Consider the following 14292-nt stretch of genomic DNA (forward strand, 5'->3'; position numbering starts at 1 on the left):
ACTCACATGACACTTTCAGCCTACACTCAAGTGTAGAAAAATTGCTCTTGCTTCTACAGATTTGGGTCAAATACAGAAACAGCTGAATACCAGTTGGTGTGCTGTGATGTAACTCCAGGCTTCAGGCCAGTTGTTTCTTCCTGCCAAAACACTGTGTCATGAAGCGTTTTCCCGCCTTCCGACCTATTTCAAGTGTGAATGCTGTCAGCTCCCAAGAACTCCCACAAAGCACTGCTCCTAAAAAGGAAAATAGGTCAAACTGTAAGAAATGGTGGTCACTTCCTCATATGTGGAACATTCCCTGTTGTCCACTGGTTTTCTATGGCCCCTTTGTTCTACAGGACATGATGTCATTCTCTGCACATATATGTCTCTAAACTCTCATGTCTGCCTTTGGCTATCACAGGGAACGCTGTGCACTGTAGATACACTTTTAAAGATATTATTGAAATAAAAAATACCATGTACACAAATACATGTAATATTTCGCTCGCAAATGGATTAATTTAACGGAACCGAAAATATTTAAAGTATCTAATACTTAACGTGAAACCATAAATCTGCTGCATCAAGTGAACCTGAATCTTTAAACTTTCCTCAGATGGAGAAGGTGCGCTCTGTGTCCCAAGACCTCCACAGTCGCGTCCCTGATAGCACAGTTGAGAAGGCGGCCACCAGGGCGGCGCTTCAGAGCCTGCTGGAGTACCATGACTCCTTCAGCCTGGAGGTGGAGAGGGAGCAATCCATCCTGGCCCTGCTGGGGCAACACACTCGCAGCCTCAGAGGAGAGGAGGAGGAGGAGACGATGGAGAAAAAGGCAGAGAATGGACATGAAGAGACACCTTGCCTACAAGAGATCAGAAGCATGCAGGAGCAATATGACAGGTGAGCCTGTGCTGCTATTCAAGTTGTTCTACAGCCAGTCAGTTGAAGGGAATAAAAATATATTGTTCCTGTTATGTCAAAATGTGAAGAAAAGGGACCAGAAAAAATGAATATCCCATTTCGATTTAAAAAGTGGTGTATTTTTGTATCCGTTTGTCTTGTCTAGCCTCGTACTGAGGGTACGAGGCAGCAGGGCTCAGGTACACCAGGAGTTGAGGGAGAGAGAAGAGGTTGAGAAAGAACTGGGCTTGGTCAAAGGCTGGATCCAAGATACTCGAGGCCTACTGCTGAGTCCCACTGCAGACCTGGATTCACTGCTGCAAGAACTAGAGGTAGGCCACTATAGGTACACACACACACCTTACAAATAAGGACAAATCTAAATAGCTAAGAACTCTGGTAAATACATGTGTCATATCATAAACAGAATGTGATTAGCAGCTGGTCATGTGATGTTGTTTGTGTTGTAGACTGCACATGGCGAGGTCATCAGCAGGCGTCAGAGTGTGGAGCGCATGACAGAGCTGCAGCAGTCCAAGTACCAGGACCTCCAGGCTGGGCTGCCTTCTGAGCTCAGCATGCAGCTGGCTGAGGTGGCTCTGGCTCTGGGCTCTGCTGAAGACCAGGTGACCTCTCTTGGCTACAGTTTATAACATTTTGTATTGTGTCAAATGGGTGTTTAATAGGTTTGTAATAGATACAATAGAGCACCTGAAATGCTGACTGTTTTAAGTGTTTATTGTGTTAAGTACAATATTGAATGTATTTTTTTTTACTGAACAAAACCACACTTTTAATAATTTCATATCAGAGTTAAGCTTGTATCCACTTGTGTGATTTCCACTATGCAGCCTGTTGTAAGACTTTCCTGCTGCAGGGCTCCAGAGAGTTTATGCTGAAATGTCCATAATAGCACTGTTTAAAGGCTTACAGTATATTAGTGTTTGACAGTACAATGAATTGTGTGTATTTCTGCCCTCTGCTTTAGGTCCAGGCGAGGGAAAGGGAGGTGCAACAGACAAGAGATGTGAAAGAGGACTTCGGCTCCAGACTCCAGGACATCGAGATGAAGCTGAAGACTATCACTCTGAAACTGGAAGACAAGGGTGTTGACCTGGAGGAGGCCAAAGAAGAGACCAAAGTAATCAACCAGACAGATTGACTAATTAACAAGCAATTAACCCCTGTTAAATTGGCTATTCATTTTGCAGATGTTGAGGTTAATGAGTGTGTGAGAGTTGGAATGGCATGAACTGAATTCTGCCTCCAACACTGACCCACTTATGAGAGGAGCATTTCAGATGGGAGTCTGAGCCCCTTCCCTCCTGTTCTCCTTCTTGTCCCCCCAACTCTTTTCTTCTCTCACTACTCAGCCCATCTGCAGCCTGGAGTTTGTGTAGTTAAAGGAGTAGTTTGTCATTTTTTTTAACTGTTCAGCCTACCAGCTCACACAAGCTAATTAATCACTGCAACTTGTTGTTTTACTAATTTTTGTACAAATTGAACACACAAGACACCTTTTGGATAGAGTCTGGCTGTCTGCTTGACCCTGTTTCTAGACTTTATACTCATCTACTTCTTGTTGAAGATTAATACCTTTTTTCACAAACAATGAAAGTGGTATCAATCTTCCAATCGAACTTATGGCAAGAGTGAATTTAACTCCTGTTTTTTCCTCCTTTTTGTGCCTGACCCTTTGTTCTTCTCTCCTTTCTTACAGGCTCTTTGTGAAGAGTGTGAATGCTGCGGTCGCTCTCTGGCAGAGTTAGGAGTCGCGGTGCAGGAGTTTGGTGAGCAGAACCCTTTGCTGTGTAAGCAGCTGGGCGACGCTGTTGCCAAACTGACAGAGGTGCAGCGCCACACCACACAGCAGGTCCAGACCAGGGCTAATAGACTGAAGAAGGTGAGATGTCCACTCAGTCCACCAAAGTTACTCATGTTGTTTCCATGTTGGAACAACTAATACATATATCTTTTAAATTGTTGCCACAAATGTTGTGGTAATATCAGGTGATTCTGTATGAGAATGTTTGGTGTTTTCTTCATTTTTTTATCCACGGTAACTCTCTAGTCTTTCTGATTTCCCTCTCGCGGGCAGGCAGAGAGACAGGTGGAAGAATATCAGGGTATGAAGGCGTTCATTTTGGGATGGTCAGAAAAGGCAGAGGCTCTGGTCACTGGTAGTATTGTCTGGAGCTCAGCGTCCCAGCTGCAGGAGCAGATTCGAGCACACCAGGTGAGTCTTAATGAGTCACACAGCAGGTAGTTGGAATGGCTTTAAGATTTCTGAAAAATTCTGCAAAACACTGGGTTCTGATTTTATTGTATATTTATTTTTCCTTAAAAATGATTATTAACCTTGTAAATCTGAAGACACCCCACAAATTTGCAGATAATTAGACTCACATCCTTGTTTGCTTTCTCAGTGAAATGTCACATGCTGTACAGTGTAATGGCCGGCCTTAATTAGTATAATTGCACGGCATAAACGGCTCCTCTACTTGACTCGCAATTTATCTTCCTGTCGTGACAGGCTTTGCTGCGGGAGTGTCGGGGTCTCCATGGTGACTTGGAAGCAATGGGGGAGAGGGAGGGGCAGCTGGGGGAGGTGTTGCAGACGGAGGGGTGGATCCAGCAGGTGAAACACCTCAGCAGATGCACAGAGGAGCTGCAGCAAAGTGCCAAGATTCGCCTCCAGAGTCTCCAGGATGCAGCAAAAGTAAATTCACTTTCAGGCAGCAGGAATCAATAATATTTCACACCTAGATTGTTTTAGGGTGCTCTGATCACATTTTCTTCATGGAGGAATGTCGCTAATTTCATTTCAATAATCCAAACACTTTACATCCATTGAGCTGTGAGCTAGTATGCCAGAGCTATAACACAACAGTGCCCCCTTGAGGTCAATCCCTGAGAATTACACCATTATAATGGAATGCACTGTTTTATTTTGTGCAGCAGTTATCTGTTACACTAATCTGATTGCCATGCAGCTGGTGCCCAGATGACAGTCTGCTGCTGATTGTTGCTAATAACATTGTGTATTTGGAAATGTGTTTACAATTCCTCCTGTGAGTTGTTTTTTTTTCTGGGCCTGAAGAAGACACAGTACAACGTTTATTTGTTGTGATTGGAAAGTAAATTTCCTTTGACATGGAATACATCTAGGTCACTATGAATGTGCAAATTAAGAGATTTGTTTTAAAGAGATACCTGCCTTTTTATGTGTACCTCCTTTGTATAAAAGTTACATTGTACTGTACGATTAAGAGACATGCAGTATTAGTTGCTCCTACTAGACGTGCCTGTGTCTTTCTTCAGGACATGCTGCGTTTGGAGGCTGAGGTGAAGAACCTCCATGCTGCTGTAGACCAGATCCAAGTCACGCTTGCCTCACCAGACCTCAACAGACTCAGCCTCAGAGAGCAGCTCACTCAGAGACAGGTAACGCATAATTAAAATCAGTGTTATTGCTTTATAAGGCATTATGGACAGTATTACTTTATCCTCCTTACTCTCTCCAACATCTCTCTTCATTCGTTCATCAGCGTCTGTTGGTGGAAATGGAGGGCTTCAAGCAGCAGGTGGCAGCAGTGCAGCAGTGTCAGAGCGCCCTCCGGCTACCAGAGGAAGTAGTGGCCAGCCTGCCGATCTGCCGCACAGCTCAGAGTCTGCAGCAAGAGGCCAGCCAGTTACAGCACACCACCATCCAGCAGTGCAACATCCTGCAGGTAGAGGGCAGTGCAAATTCTGATGATCAGCTGTCAAATATTAGGTCAAACTTAACAACAAATGACAGGGCTGAGAGCTATAATTCTGTTACTGTGTCATATTAGCAACCAGTGTGATAGAATATCCTAGTGTTAAGCGTTTGTATGTGTTACATTTTGTTTATTACTTTTTTTCCCTAAACTATGTAATTTCTGTAAAGTTACATAATATAAACCTATAATCCTCATTCCTTTTGTTGCTTTGGTAGAAGAGTTATGTAGTTCATCATCATACCACTTGCTGGTATTGCTCTGAATTCTGCTGCAGTGTCCTAACAGGTCTTTTCTCAGGAATGTTTCTCAGGTGTTTTCTTTGAGCCCCCATCAGACCAGCATTACCCTCCAATCCTTTGGTTCTGGGCTGATTTTGCTTTTAAGCTCATTGTAGTGAAGATTAGTCTTTGGAGGAGGAAGCAGGTGACCTTCATAAACTGTCTGGAGGACAAACACCTAAATAATCACCATTTTAAGTAAACATGCCTGGATTTCTTAGCAATGAATCTGTCTGTCAGATTTGGCTCAGGATCATATTTGAGATTAACTGCATATGCTTTATTCATATCTTAAACACAGTATTGAGAAAAAGAGCCTTAAAAAGTGTTGAACTTTCTTCATTGTTCCAATGTCAGCTGATTTCAATGACATTCAGTGTTAGCATTTCATATATGCTTGGAAATACTGCATGTTTAAACTTTTCTAACAGATGTCACACTGGAATATTAATGTTAAAACACTCAGGAACACACAGGAATCAATATCATGAAAGTACTGTGTCATTAAGAATGAAAGAATTGTCCTCTCAGTGGACTTCAGTGGGTGGCACTCAACCTCGACCTCCCTGAGGGAGGGAGGCAGCATCATTTCCCATCGGAGATCAGTAATATATTACACATGTTATTATTGTTTTTCCAAAAGACTTTCAGCCTCACCTTGTTATGTTTCACCTTTCCCAGGAGGCTGTGGTTCAGTATGAGCAGTATGAACAGGAAGTGAAGAACCTCCAGAGATTAATAGAAGAGGCTCACCGCATCATTCAAGACCGGCCTGTCTCCACCAATAACATACAGGAACTTCAGGCTCAGATACACCACCATGAGGTAAGAGAATACAAACTCTCCATCTCTCATATATTTATTGAAATAGATACATGAATAAACTAGATGAACAGACGAGCATTACAATCATAAGTGATTTTTTTTACTATATGGGCATGAATTGTTGCTATATAAAGGCTTTTTCGAAAAGAACCTGTCAGCAGGGATTTTCTCCCTTTCAGCCATGAATAGTATTAGTGAATTCTGGCACTGATGTTATGCAATAATTCCGAGCACGCAGTTCATCTCAAATTTGTTGGATGGATTTGAGGTCAGGGTTTTGTGCAAGCCGGTCAAATTCTTTAACACCACTCAGAAAACCACTTCTTTTATGGACCTGCTTTATACATCAAGGTCTGTCATTATAAAGCAGGAGAGGGGCTTCTCTCAACTGTTGCTACAAGGGTGGAAGAATTCTGTTCATCAGAATATCATTGTATGCTTTGGCGCAAAGAGTTATTTCATTGAAGCTATGTTGCTAGACTTTACAGTTCATCTTTACATGCTGAAATAGATTTTAGAGAGAAAAGAAAAAAATGTTTAAAAACCAGGATAGCACTTGCCTCAGAGGGCACTTCATCTGACATTTAAGAAATGAAATGTCTAAAATTGGCTTGTCTAATGAGGCCAGCCAAGAGCAAAAAAACACAGGGGCTTAATTCATTTTAAATTTCCTGTACTTAATGACATTGTAAAAAAGCGTAAAAAGAGAAGTTTATACAGCAAGAAATATACTGTATATCTTAGAGTAGTTGTGACCAACAATTATGACGGAATCTGACTTTATTTTAACTGAAGAGGAAGTCACTTTCCCACTATTGTGCATTTGCTGTCCTTGTTCAATATGGATTTTTTTACCCCCTTATGTCTTGATTCCAAAATGCATTAATGTCCATGTAAAACTACCGGGAACCCGAGAATTTATAGATAAAACCCATAAAACCCTCTTTAACATTATGTTGTCAGAGCAGTGCCATCACACAGCGCCATTCTAGGAAAAATTGTGCCCAACTCAGGCACATTCCTCCTTTATCTGATTGTACATGTAAATTTGATCGACGTAGAGATTCCTGTTTTGATGCAGTGTGAATGGTTAGACGGTTTTCACCTGCATTACTTTAGCCGATGCTTTCAGTTGCAGTTGCACTTTGCTGAGTAAGTGCGTTTGATCTCCCATGCGGAGAGCAAGATCGAGAAAAGTGGGGGGTGGCAGACTGAGAGAGGCGAAGACCTGCAGAGAAACAGATCAAATCTCCCCAGCACTTTTTTCTCCTTTTAATTAAATTTCAACTTCCTCTGCGTGGTGTCTGGAAGATCTGATCTGCTTACAGTACCTGACAGAGAGCATAGAACCCTGGTGTTTGTAGATATATTCTTCCTACTGCAGTCTCCCCGGTGCTGCAGAGTGACATACCACGTCAATGTGTTTATGTCTGAGTTTGATCTCTAAGCTGAGCAAATAGCTGCAACTCCACTGGCCCAGATAGTCACATGACCTGATTATCAGTGCATTGGCCATCTGCGGGACAGAGAGCGAGTTGAAGGAGGAGGAGGAGGAGGAGGAAAGGAGGGGCTGGACCCATACCATTGCTGTAATTTGACACCCTCTATGTCATTCTTGCTCCCTGAACACTCCCTCTGTCCTTACGGCTCTCTTTTGTTGTGAGGCATCTGCCGCGAGGATTGGTGGAGGAGGGAAGCGGCAGGCGGAGGAAGGGGGGGTGCATGCAGTGAGATCACTTCCTGTTTTTTCTTGCCATTTGTGTATGTGTTCGAGAGGGAGTGTCTGAGGGATTTTGAACTATTTCTGCGAGGGTCTCGCTCTCTCTCAACCAAACATCCTGTGTGTTGGCTTCACCACTGGTCTGAGTCACCCGCCTCTGTGCTGCTCTGATTGGCTCCGAGCTACAGAAGAGACAGAGAGAGAGAGAGAGGAAAAAAGAGAGAGAGGGAGAGAGTGAGGCAGTGCTATTCTCTTTCTATGCTTACACTCTGTGAAGCCAAAAGCGAGAGACCGGGGAGAGAAGAGAATGCTTCCACTCCACTTACTACCCTCACACCGGCACCACATTCAAAGCTGAACCGACACGTCCACCCCCTTTTTTCAGGCTCCTGTTTAACCAGGAACTATTGATCTTCCATTGTGGACTGAACCACACTCTCCTGACCCTGGGGGTGGTGGTGTTTTCTGTCTTGCGGGGGGATGTTTTGACAGGAGCTGGCCCAGAAGATCCGTGGCTACCAGGAGCAGATCGCCTCGCTCCACTCCAAGTGCAAGATGCTGACGGTGAAGGCCAAACACGCCACCATGCTCCTGACAGTCAGTGAGGTGGAGGGCCTCTCGGACGGCATGGACGAGCTGAGTGATGAGGAGCTGCCCGGTGCTGGGGCGATCACCCCTCCATCCAACAAGCTTCCAGCACACCCCTCTGTCGTCATGGTGAGTGGCAAAGCCTTTTGTGGACGCAATCACCCCCAAACTCACACATGTACATACTGCATGGCTGTGTGGTCCATGTTTATGTGGTCTGTCAGAATGTGTAGCATCTATCACTTGTCATTTCTGTCTAGACGCCTGGTTGTCAGAGTGGAATACATTGAACCCAAAGGGGTCCTTTTAGGGTTTCCAAAGGGTGTGCACGGTTAATTACACAGTAATGTAAGTGGTTCAAAGTTATCCTAAATTCGAGGATGTCTGAGGATAACAGCTTTAACTCTTAAGTACTCTTACTGTAATTTTCAAGAAACTGTGTCCAGAGTTACATCTGCGCAATTTAAGTTAACAACAGTATATTACTTCAAAATGTAGGCCACTTGCATTATTATTTAACCTTCAATTGGGCTGCACCTATTCAATGGTCCATGACAGGTAAGCATTAAAGAACCTGGGATTCGGAATAGGCTTTCTCTCTCTATTATTATCCTGCTCCTCTGCCTCTATTTCTCTTTGATTTTGTACTGGACAGAAATAACACAGAAAGCTTTCTACCCTTATCCTCCGTATACCTCAAGTATTACTATTCTGACTATGTCCCATTGTGCTGGTATAGTGCTGTGTCACTTCCCTTTGCTTCATATTAGCCTAAATCTGTCTGCCTTCTACTACAGTATGTCATCCTTGGCTTGATCATTCACTTTTTGTACGTGTTCGCACATAAGAAACCGCCTCACCGTCTCCTCTTCCTCTGCTTCTTTCTGCTCCAATTCAGATTTCTTTGCATCTTTGCTCTATCACTGCTGTTTGCGGTGTGTTTGGTCTCAGCAGGCCAGGAAACAGGATATTACTGCATGAGTGTGTTTTTGTGTGCGAGCCGAGCTTAAGTCATTGTGTATGGAAGGTTGCTGATATCCTTGACTTGTTATTGTTCAACATATTTGGTACACAGTCTGGTGACAGTACTCTAACTAATGTCACTGTGTCGAACCGCTGAGTTTCCCACGCATGCCGGTGTGCTATGCCTTTCGTTGCGTTCTGTTGCATCATAAAGCCCGGGAAAAAAATCCTATGAGTTTAACAAGGTCCTGAGTTAGTCGGCCAAGTTCTGCATTAACTGCCAAAAAGCAGCCCAGTAGGGCTTGGCTCACATTTCAGCTCTGCCTCTCTACTGAAGCATGCAGGCACACAGACAACTGAGCTACAGTACTTTTAGGACAGCTGCTGCTGCCGCTGCTGTATTAACATCCCAGTCTCTGTTAGCAATGCCATAGTTGCTATGCTTAGGGTATGGGCCTTGGTCTTCTTGTGGACTTCTTAGGACTTCTTCTTCTTACTGTTAATCAGTTTAGTCACCTTGAAAATAGCTTTAATATCTTATTTAGTTGTGCTCATGCATCAGATGATAAGAGTGTTTCTTTTCTAGTTTTTTAAGAGAAATGTTGCTGGAAAAAAATAGCTTTGATATAAGAGAAAGCTTGAAGACGTGTCTGTGATAAGGATAACGACTGGATGCGACTTACGAGGGAAGTGTGTCTGTGATGGAAAGGAAATGACTGTGGTTCTGAAAGTGCAACTCTACTGTATGTATGAGTATGTGTGGTGTGAGCAGTGTCTGTCTGTATCAATTGACTGCATGTGTGATGTTCTATTTCCTGGTAATGGTCATTCCTTTCCCCTGATGTATCCTGTTAAAGATCCTAGTGGCTCATTTATTGCCAGTGGAATCCAGCGTTTGTCCATTTGCTAGCACAGAGCAGTGCTACTGTGAATTATGTCTCTTTAATGCTGTGCTGTGGCAAATGCACCGTCGTGTTTGATTTCAGTAGCAGCAATGTGATCCGGCTGGTCTCCTGTCAGTGTTATTTGATTACTCCCTATCTAATTAATCAGCAATGTGCTCACTGCAATCTGCCTAACCTGCACTTCCCCATTAATTTTTATGCTCTCTCCTCTTCTCTTCATTTTTCTCTCCTTCTGTCTCCTCACTCCTTTGATCTGGGCGTTTTCTGTTTGGTCCCCCACCCTTTTCCTCCACCTGCTTCTTTTTGATGTGCGTTTGATGTGTGTGGTGTGGTCAGATGACAGCCGGCCGCTGCCACACACTCCTCTCCCCTGTGACGGAGGAGTCAGGGGAGGAGGGCACCAACAGCGAGGTCTCCTCTCCCCCTGCCTGCCGCTCCCCCTCCCCGGGGGCTAACGCTGACGCTCCTCTTAACCAGGTACTGCAAACCCCACCCTGGTCACCTCTGAAAGCTCTCCAGCATTACCTCATCTGCCCCGCCTTCCATACTACCACTGTCCAATTTACATATTACACCTGAAATTCATGGTGTTACATAATTAGAAACCACCACTTTTACCGCAGCAGCAAAAAATGTCCATCTTACAAGTCACAAACCAAATATGTAGTCTAAACATCTTCTGTGGAATCGACTGAAAATGATTTGCCTGAATGACTTGCCAAGATGGACATGCTAACTCTGTACCCCATCCCATCACCACCACCTGACCCCAAACACCAAACAGTGACCTCTCCGTCATCACCACAATCAACACAATCAAGGTTTGAAACAGCTGGAAAGCTGCTGTGCTGCCCCTGCTTTCCCTGTTTCCGCATTATGTTCGCAGATTTACTTTGCCGAAGTAATTTTGTTTTCCACTTGCTTTTTTTGCTGAGCTACGAAGGAGAAGGTGTCCTTGTATAAACAGAAAGTAGCTTTTTAGTGTAACCTCAGACTTTGGATGGTGAAACGGCAGCTGTCTGTTGTTCTGGGAGAAACAGCAAAGGTCATAGTTGTTTTTTTTAGCTATCACTTTGAAATGTAGATTACGTATTTCTGTCTCACGATGTGTCAGTGAGCTTAGAAGGCAAAAATCAATGAAGTCAAAGGCAGTTGGAAAGTGATGGAAGGAAAGTATCATTGGAGAGAGTTAAAAGTAATGTTAAGGGACCTCTGCCAGACGCCGCTGAAGCAAAAACGTCCCACAACGAACAAAACAGATGTCACTCACAGATCATAGATGGTGATTACTACTCTTACATTTTGGACCATATACTTTCTATGGAAGTATGTGAGCTTGTGGGTGACCTAATTTACCATTATCAGGAACTACCATAACCATTAGCTCAAGGGACACTGAGTTTAGGTAGCAATTCAGTTAAAAATATTCATATTCATTGTTGACAGCGTGTCTGTTGACATAAAGACACAGCAGAACCATCACGCCATCTTCAGTGACCATCAGAATCACTGCAGCCAGTATATACTTTACATCGCTCGGTCATACAGTCGAAACCAACACTCACTGTGTTTTTGTGCTACAGGGTCGAGGCACACTAAGCAGAGCGCCCCTCCAGGAGCTCTATGACCCGTCCATGGAGACCAGTGCTGCTAACCTGGATGATCTACAGAGATCCTGGGAAACACTCAAGAATGTGGTACGTGAGATCATTAACTATATTTAGAATTTGGGACGCTATTTTTTACAGTTACAACAAAATCAGACAGTAGTTTATCTTTGGCAAGCCTATAATCATTGGGATTGTAACTTCAACTGAAATTACATTCAAAAAAATGTAATTTTTTCCCCAGCTCTTCGTCCACAGCTGCCATCATTCACTTTTTTCTTTTCATCTTTTCTACAACAGATCAGTGAGAAACAGAAAAGTCTGTATGAGGCTCTGGAGCGGCAGCAGCATTATCAGGAGTCCCTCCAGTCCATCTCCACTAAGATGGAGTCCATCGAGGGGGCGCTCAACGAGGGCCTGGAGCCTAGCAAGAGCCCAGAGAGCCAGATGGCTGCACACCAGGTGAGAGAGAAGGGGTACATAGAGGTCCAGAGATATTGGGGAAGTTGTGATTGTGATAGAGAGAGACAGAGGAGGACTGAGTGCACCACAGTTAAAAACATTCAAAGTTTCAGTACATGTTAAGCATAAGTTAAAAGGCAGACAGAAGAAATCTCTTGGGGAAAAGACAAAGCTGACAAAAGACAAGCCTTCTTTGAGAGAACAGAGAATGACTTAGGGGTTTGATATTGCACTAGCCGGTGTAATGGTTGCACAGACTGCATGGCACTGCTCTCCGTTGCTTTGCCAGCTTCACAGCGACGGAATACAGTTCCTTTCTGTAAGGCTACTGTCAGGCAGTTTGGACAAACCGTCTTTTACTCTTCCCTCATGCCACCTTCTTCAAATCTCCCTTTTGTCTGGCTGTTTTCTTTATTTCTCACACTTTTCTGATCTCTATCCCTCCAGGCTCTGATGGATGAGATCCTGATGCTGCAGGATGAAATCGGTGAATTACAGACGTGTTTCTCTGAGGAGCTGGCAGACAGCGACAGCGATGGGGAGGCTGGCGACCAGCTGGCTCTGCAGTCTACTCTCACCGTGCTGGGAGAGAGGATGGCCACCATTCGAATGAAGGCTTCTGGTAAACGGCAGCTGCTGGAGGTATGCACTCAAATATGCTATTAATTTACATCTCTTACATTTGCATACTTTCATTCTTATTTACATTGTGCCTCACACACTGAATCTAATATGTCCGTCACATTGAATTCTACAGGAGAGACTAAGTGAACAGCTAGAAGAGCAGCGCCAGGAGCAGGCACTGCAGCGTTACCACAGCGAGGCAGAAGAGCTCGACCACTGGCTGCTCAGCACTCGTGCCACTCTGAGCTCTGCCCTTCAGCCCCTTAATGAAGACCTGGACATGGAGGAGCAGCTCATCGACTGTCAGGTGAGATTTACATTTCTGCTTTCATCAAAGGCTCAGCTGTTCTGAAAGAATTTGGGTTTGGTTCATGAAGATTCCCAAGGATGGCAATTTGGTGCATCTTTTTAAACTTTTTCTAAACTGTCACATCCAAAGACAACTTTTTTGAATTCCAATAACCACACAAGGGGCAGCATGAAAGTCTGTATGCTGTTGTTTTATGAAGAGTGGGCTATCAAAGAGTATCTGGCTGCATCACTGTTTCCATAAATAGCATCTATCCTTGGATTCATTCCTTCAGTGTTATATTACTGTTACTATTTTAGTGATGCCTAAACTGCTCAGTTCAGAACAGAATGGGAGGCCTCAGTTGTCCAATGAATTGACCCATTTTTAGGATTAAGACATTGGGATTAGGATTAGGTTCAGACCATGTATCTCTCTCTGATTACCCTCCTCATTAGTCCTTAGACATTCCTTCACCAGCCCAAGTGGTGTACCCCCACTTATCCTGTTTCCATGGTAACATCACCTTTATTAGCACGCATGAATACATGGGAGCAGTGGTCAATGATCCACACTTGTGGCTTGTAAAGATTATTTCACATTTTTGAAGTAGGTAATAATATTCTAATCACAAATCTTCTTCTGAGAAAAGAGCTCAGATGTTTGTTTACATTTTAAGGTATAGTGTCTTTCCCACTAATTCGAAAAAAGGTCAATGATTTCTAATCCAGAAGACTGCTTTTCATTGATTTTTGTTTAGTCCCAAGACATGCTTTTGTGTGCATTTACATTAATATATTCATTAAAATTCAGTCTTATGGGAACTCTGTAAAAGCATTAGTTTCACTGTTCAACATCAAAACTGATTTAAATAAACATCTAAATATTCATCCTATGTTGCACCATAATTGGTTTCTCAGTAGTAAATACTGAAATAGTAAATTCTGTGGCCAAGGCAAAGAAAATCAATGTTTAAAGTCTGTGTTTGTAGCTGAGAGACAGTAAGCTGATTACAGCTCACATATGGTTCCTGTGGAGCTCAGGTCTAAAGGTCCGGCCCATATTGATCTTCATCTCTCCAGGCGGTAAAAACTGTCTGCTAGATTATTGCAGTATGAATCCAGTGGTTTGGCAAGATGTGAGAAAGGATAAAGGAACTTAGAGAGATGAATCGAGGAATAGTGGTGAGAGAAAGCAATTCAGGCGGAGAGGGAGCCGTAATACTGATGGGATGAGAAGAAGAGGATTATGAAATATAAACAGCTTTTGTCAGCCAATGTTAAAAGTTATGTGTTATTTGATATTTATAGTGTTATGTTTGCACCTCAGGTTTGTTTGGCTGATTTAACTGTGTTAGTTGTTGAAAGCTATTGTCTGAAAAA

General features: G+C 43.4%; 1 protein-coding gene across 6 annotated transcripts in view; it reads left to right on the forward strand.

Moving 5' to 3' along the window:
- Positions 1-14292, forward strand: part of syne1a (spectrin repeat containing, nuclear envelope 1a) — a 130121-nt gene that overhangs the window by 86272 nt on the left and 29557 nt on the right. For 5 of the 6 annotated variants that reach the window (XM_030404807.1, XM_030404806.1, XM_030404809.1 and 2 more), the window contains 16 exons: positions 602-885; positions 1052-1217; positions 1356-1511; positions 1874-2026; positions 2606-2788; positions 2984-3121; positions 3419-3604; positions 4207-4329; positions 4434-4616; positions 5609-5752; positions 7965-8189; positions 10265-10405; positions 11512-11625; positions 11836-11997; positions 12445-12639; positions 12755-12928. In XM_030404807.1, coding sequence (XP_030260667.1) covers positions 602-885; positions 1052-1217; positions 1356-1511; positions 1874-2026; positions 2606-2788; positions 2984-3121; positions 3419-3604; positions 4207-4329; positions 4434-4616; positions 5609-5752; positions 7965-8189; positions 10265-10405; positions 11512-11625; positions 11836-11997; positions 12445-12639; positions 12755-12928 — 2727 coding nt within the window. The remainder of the gene's footprint in view (positions 1-601; positions 886-1051; positions 1218-1355; positions 1512-1873; positions 2027-2605; positions 2789-2983; positions 3122-3418; positions 3605-4206; positions 4330-4433; positions 4617-5608; positions 5753-7964; positions 8190-10264; positions 10406-11511; positions 11626-11835; positions 11998-12444; positions 12640-12754; positions 12929-14292) is intronic. The other variant, XM_030404808.1, reaches the window with a different exon arrangement.

The sequence above is a fragment of the Sparus aurata genome, chromosome 22, assembly GCF_900880675.1.
Source record: "Sparus aurata chromosome 22, fSpaAur1.1, whole genome shotgun sequence".
NCBI lineage: Eukaryota > Metazoa > Chordata > Actinopteri > Spariformes > Sparidae > Sparus > Sparus aurata.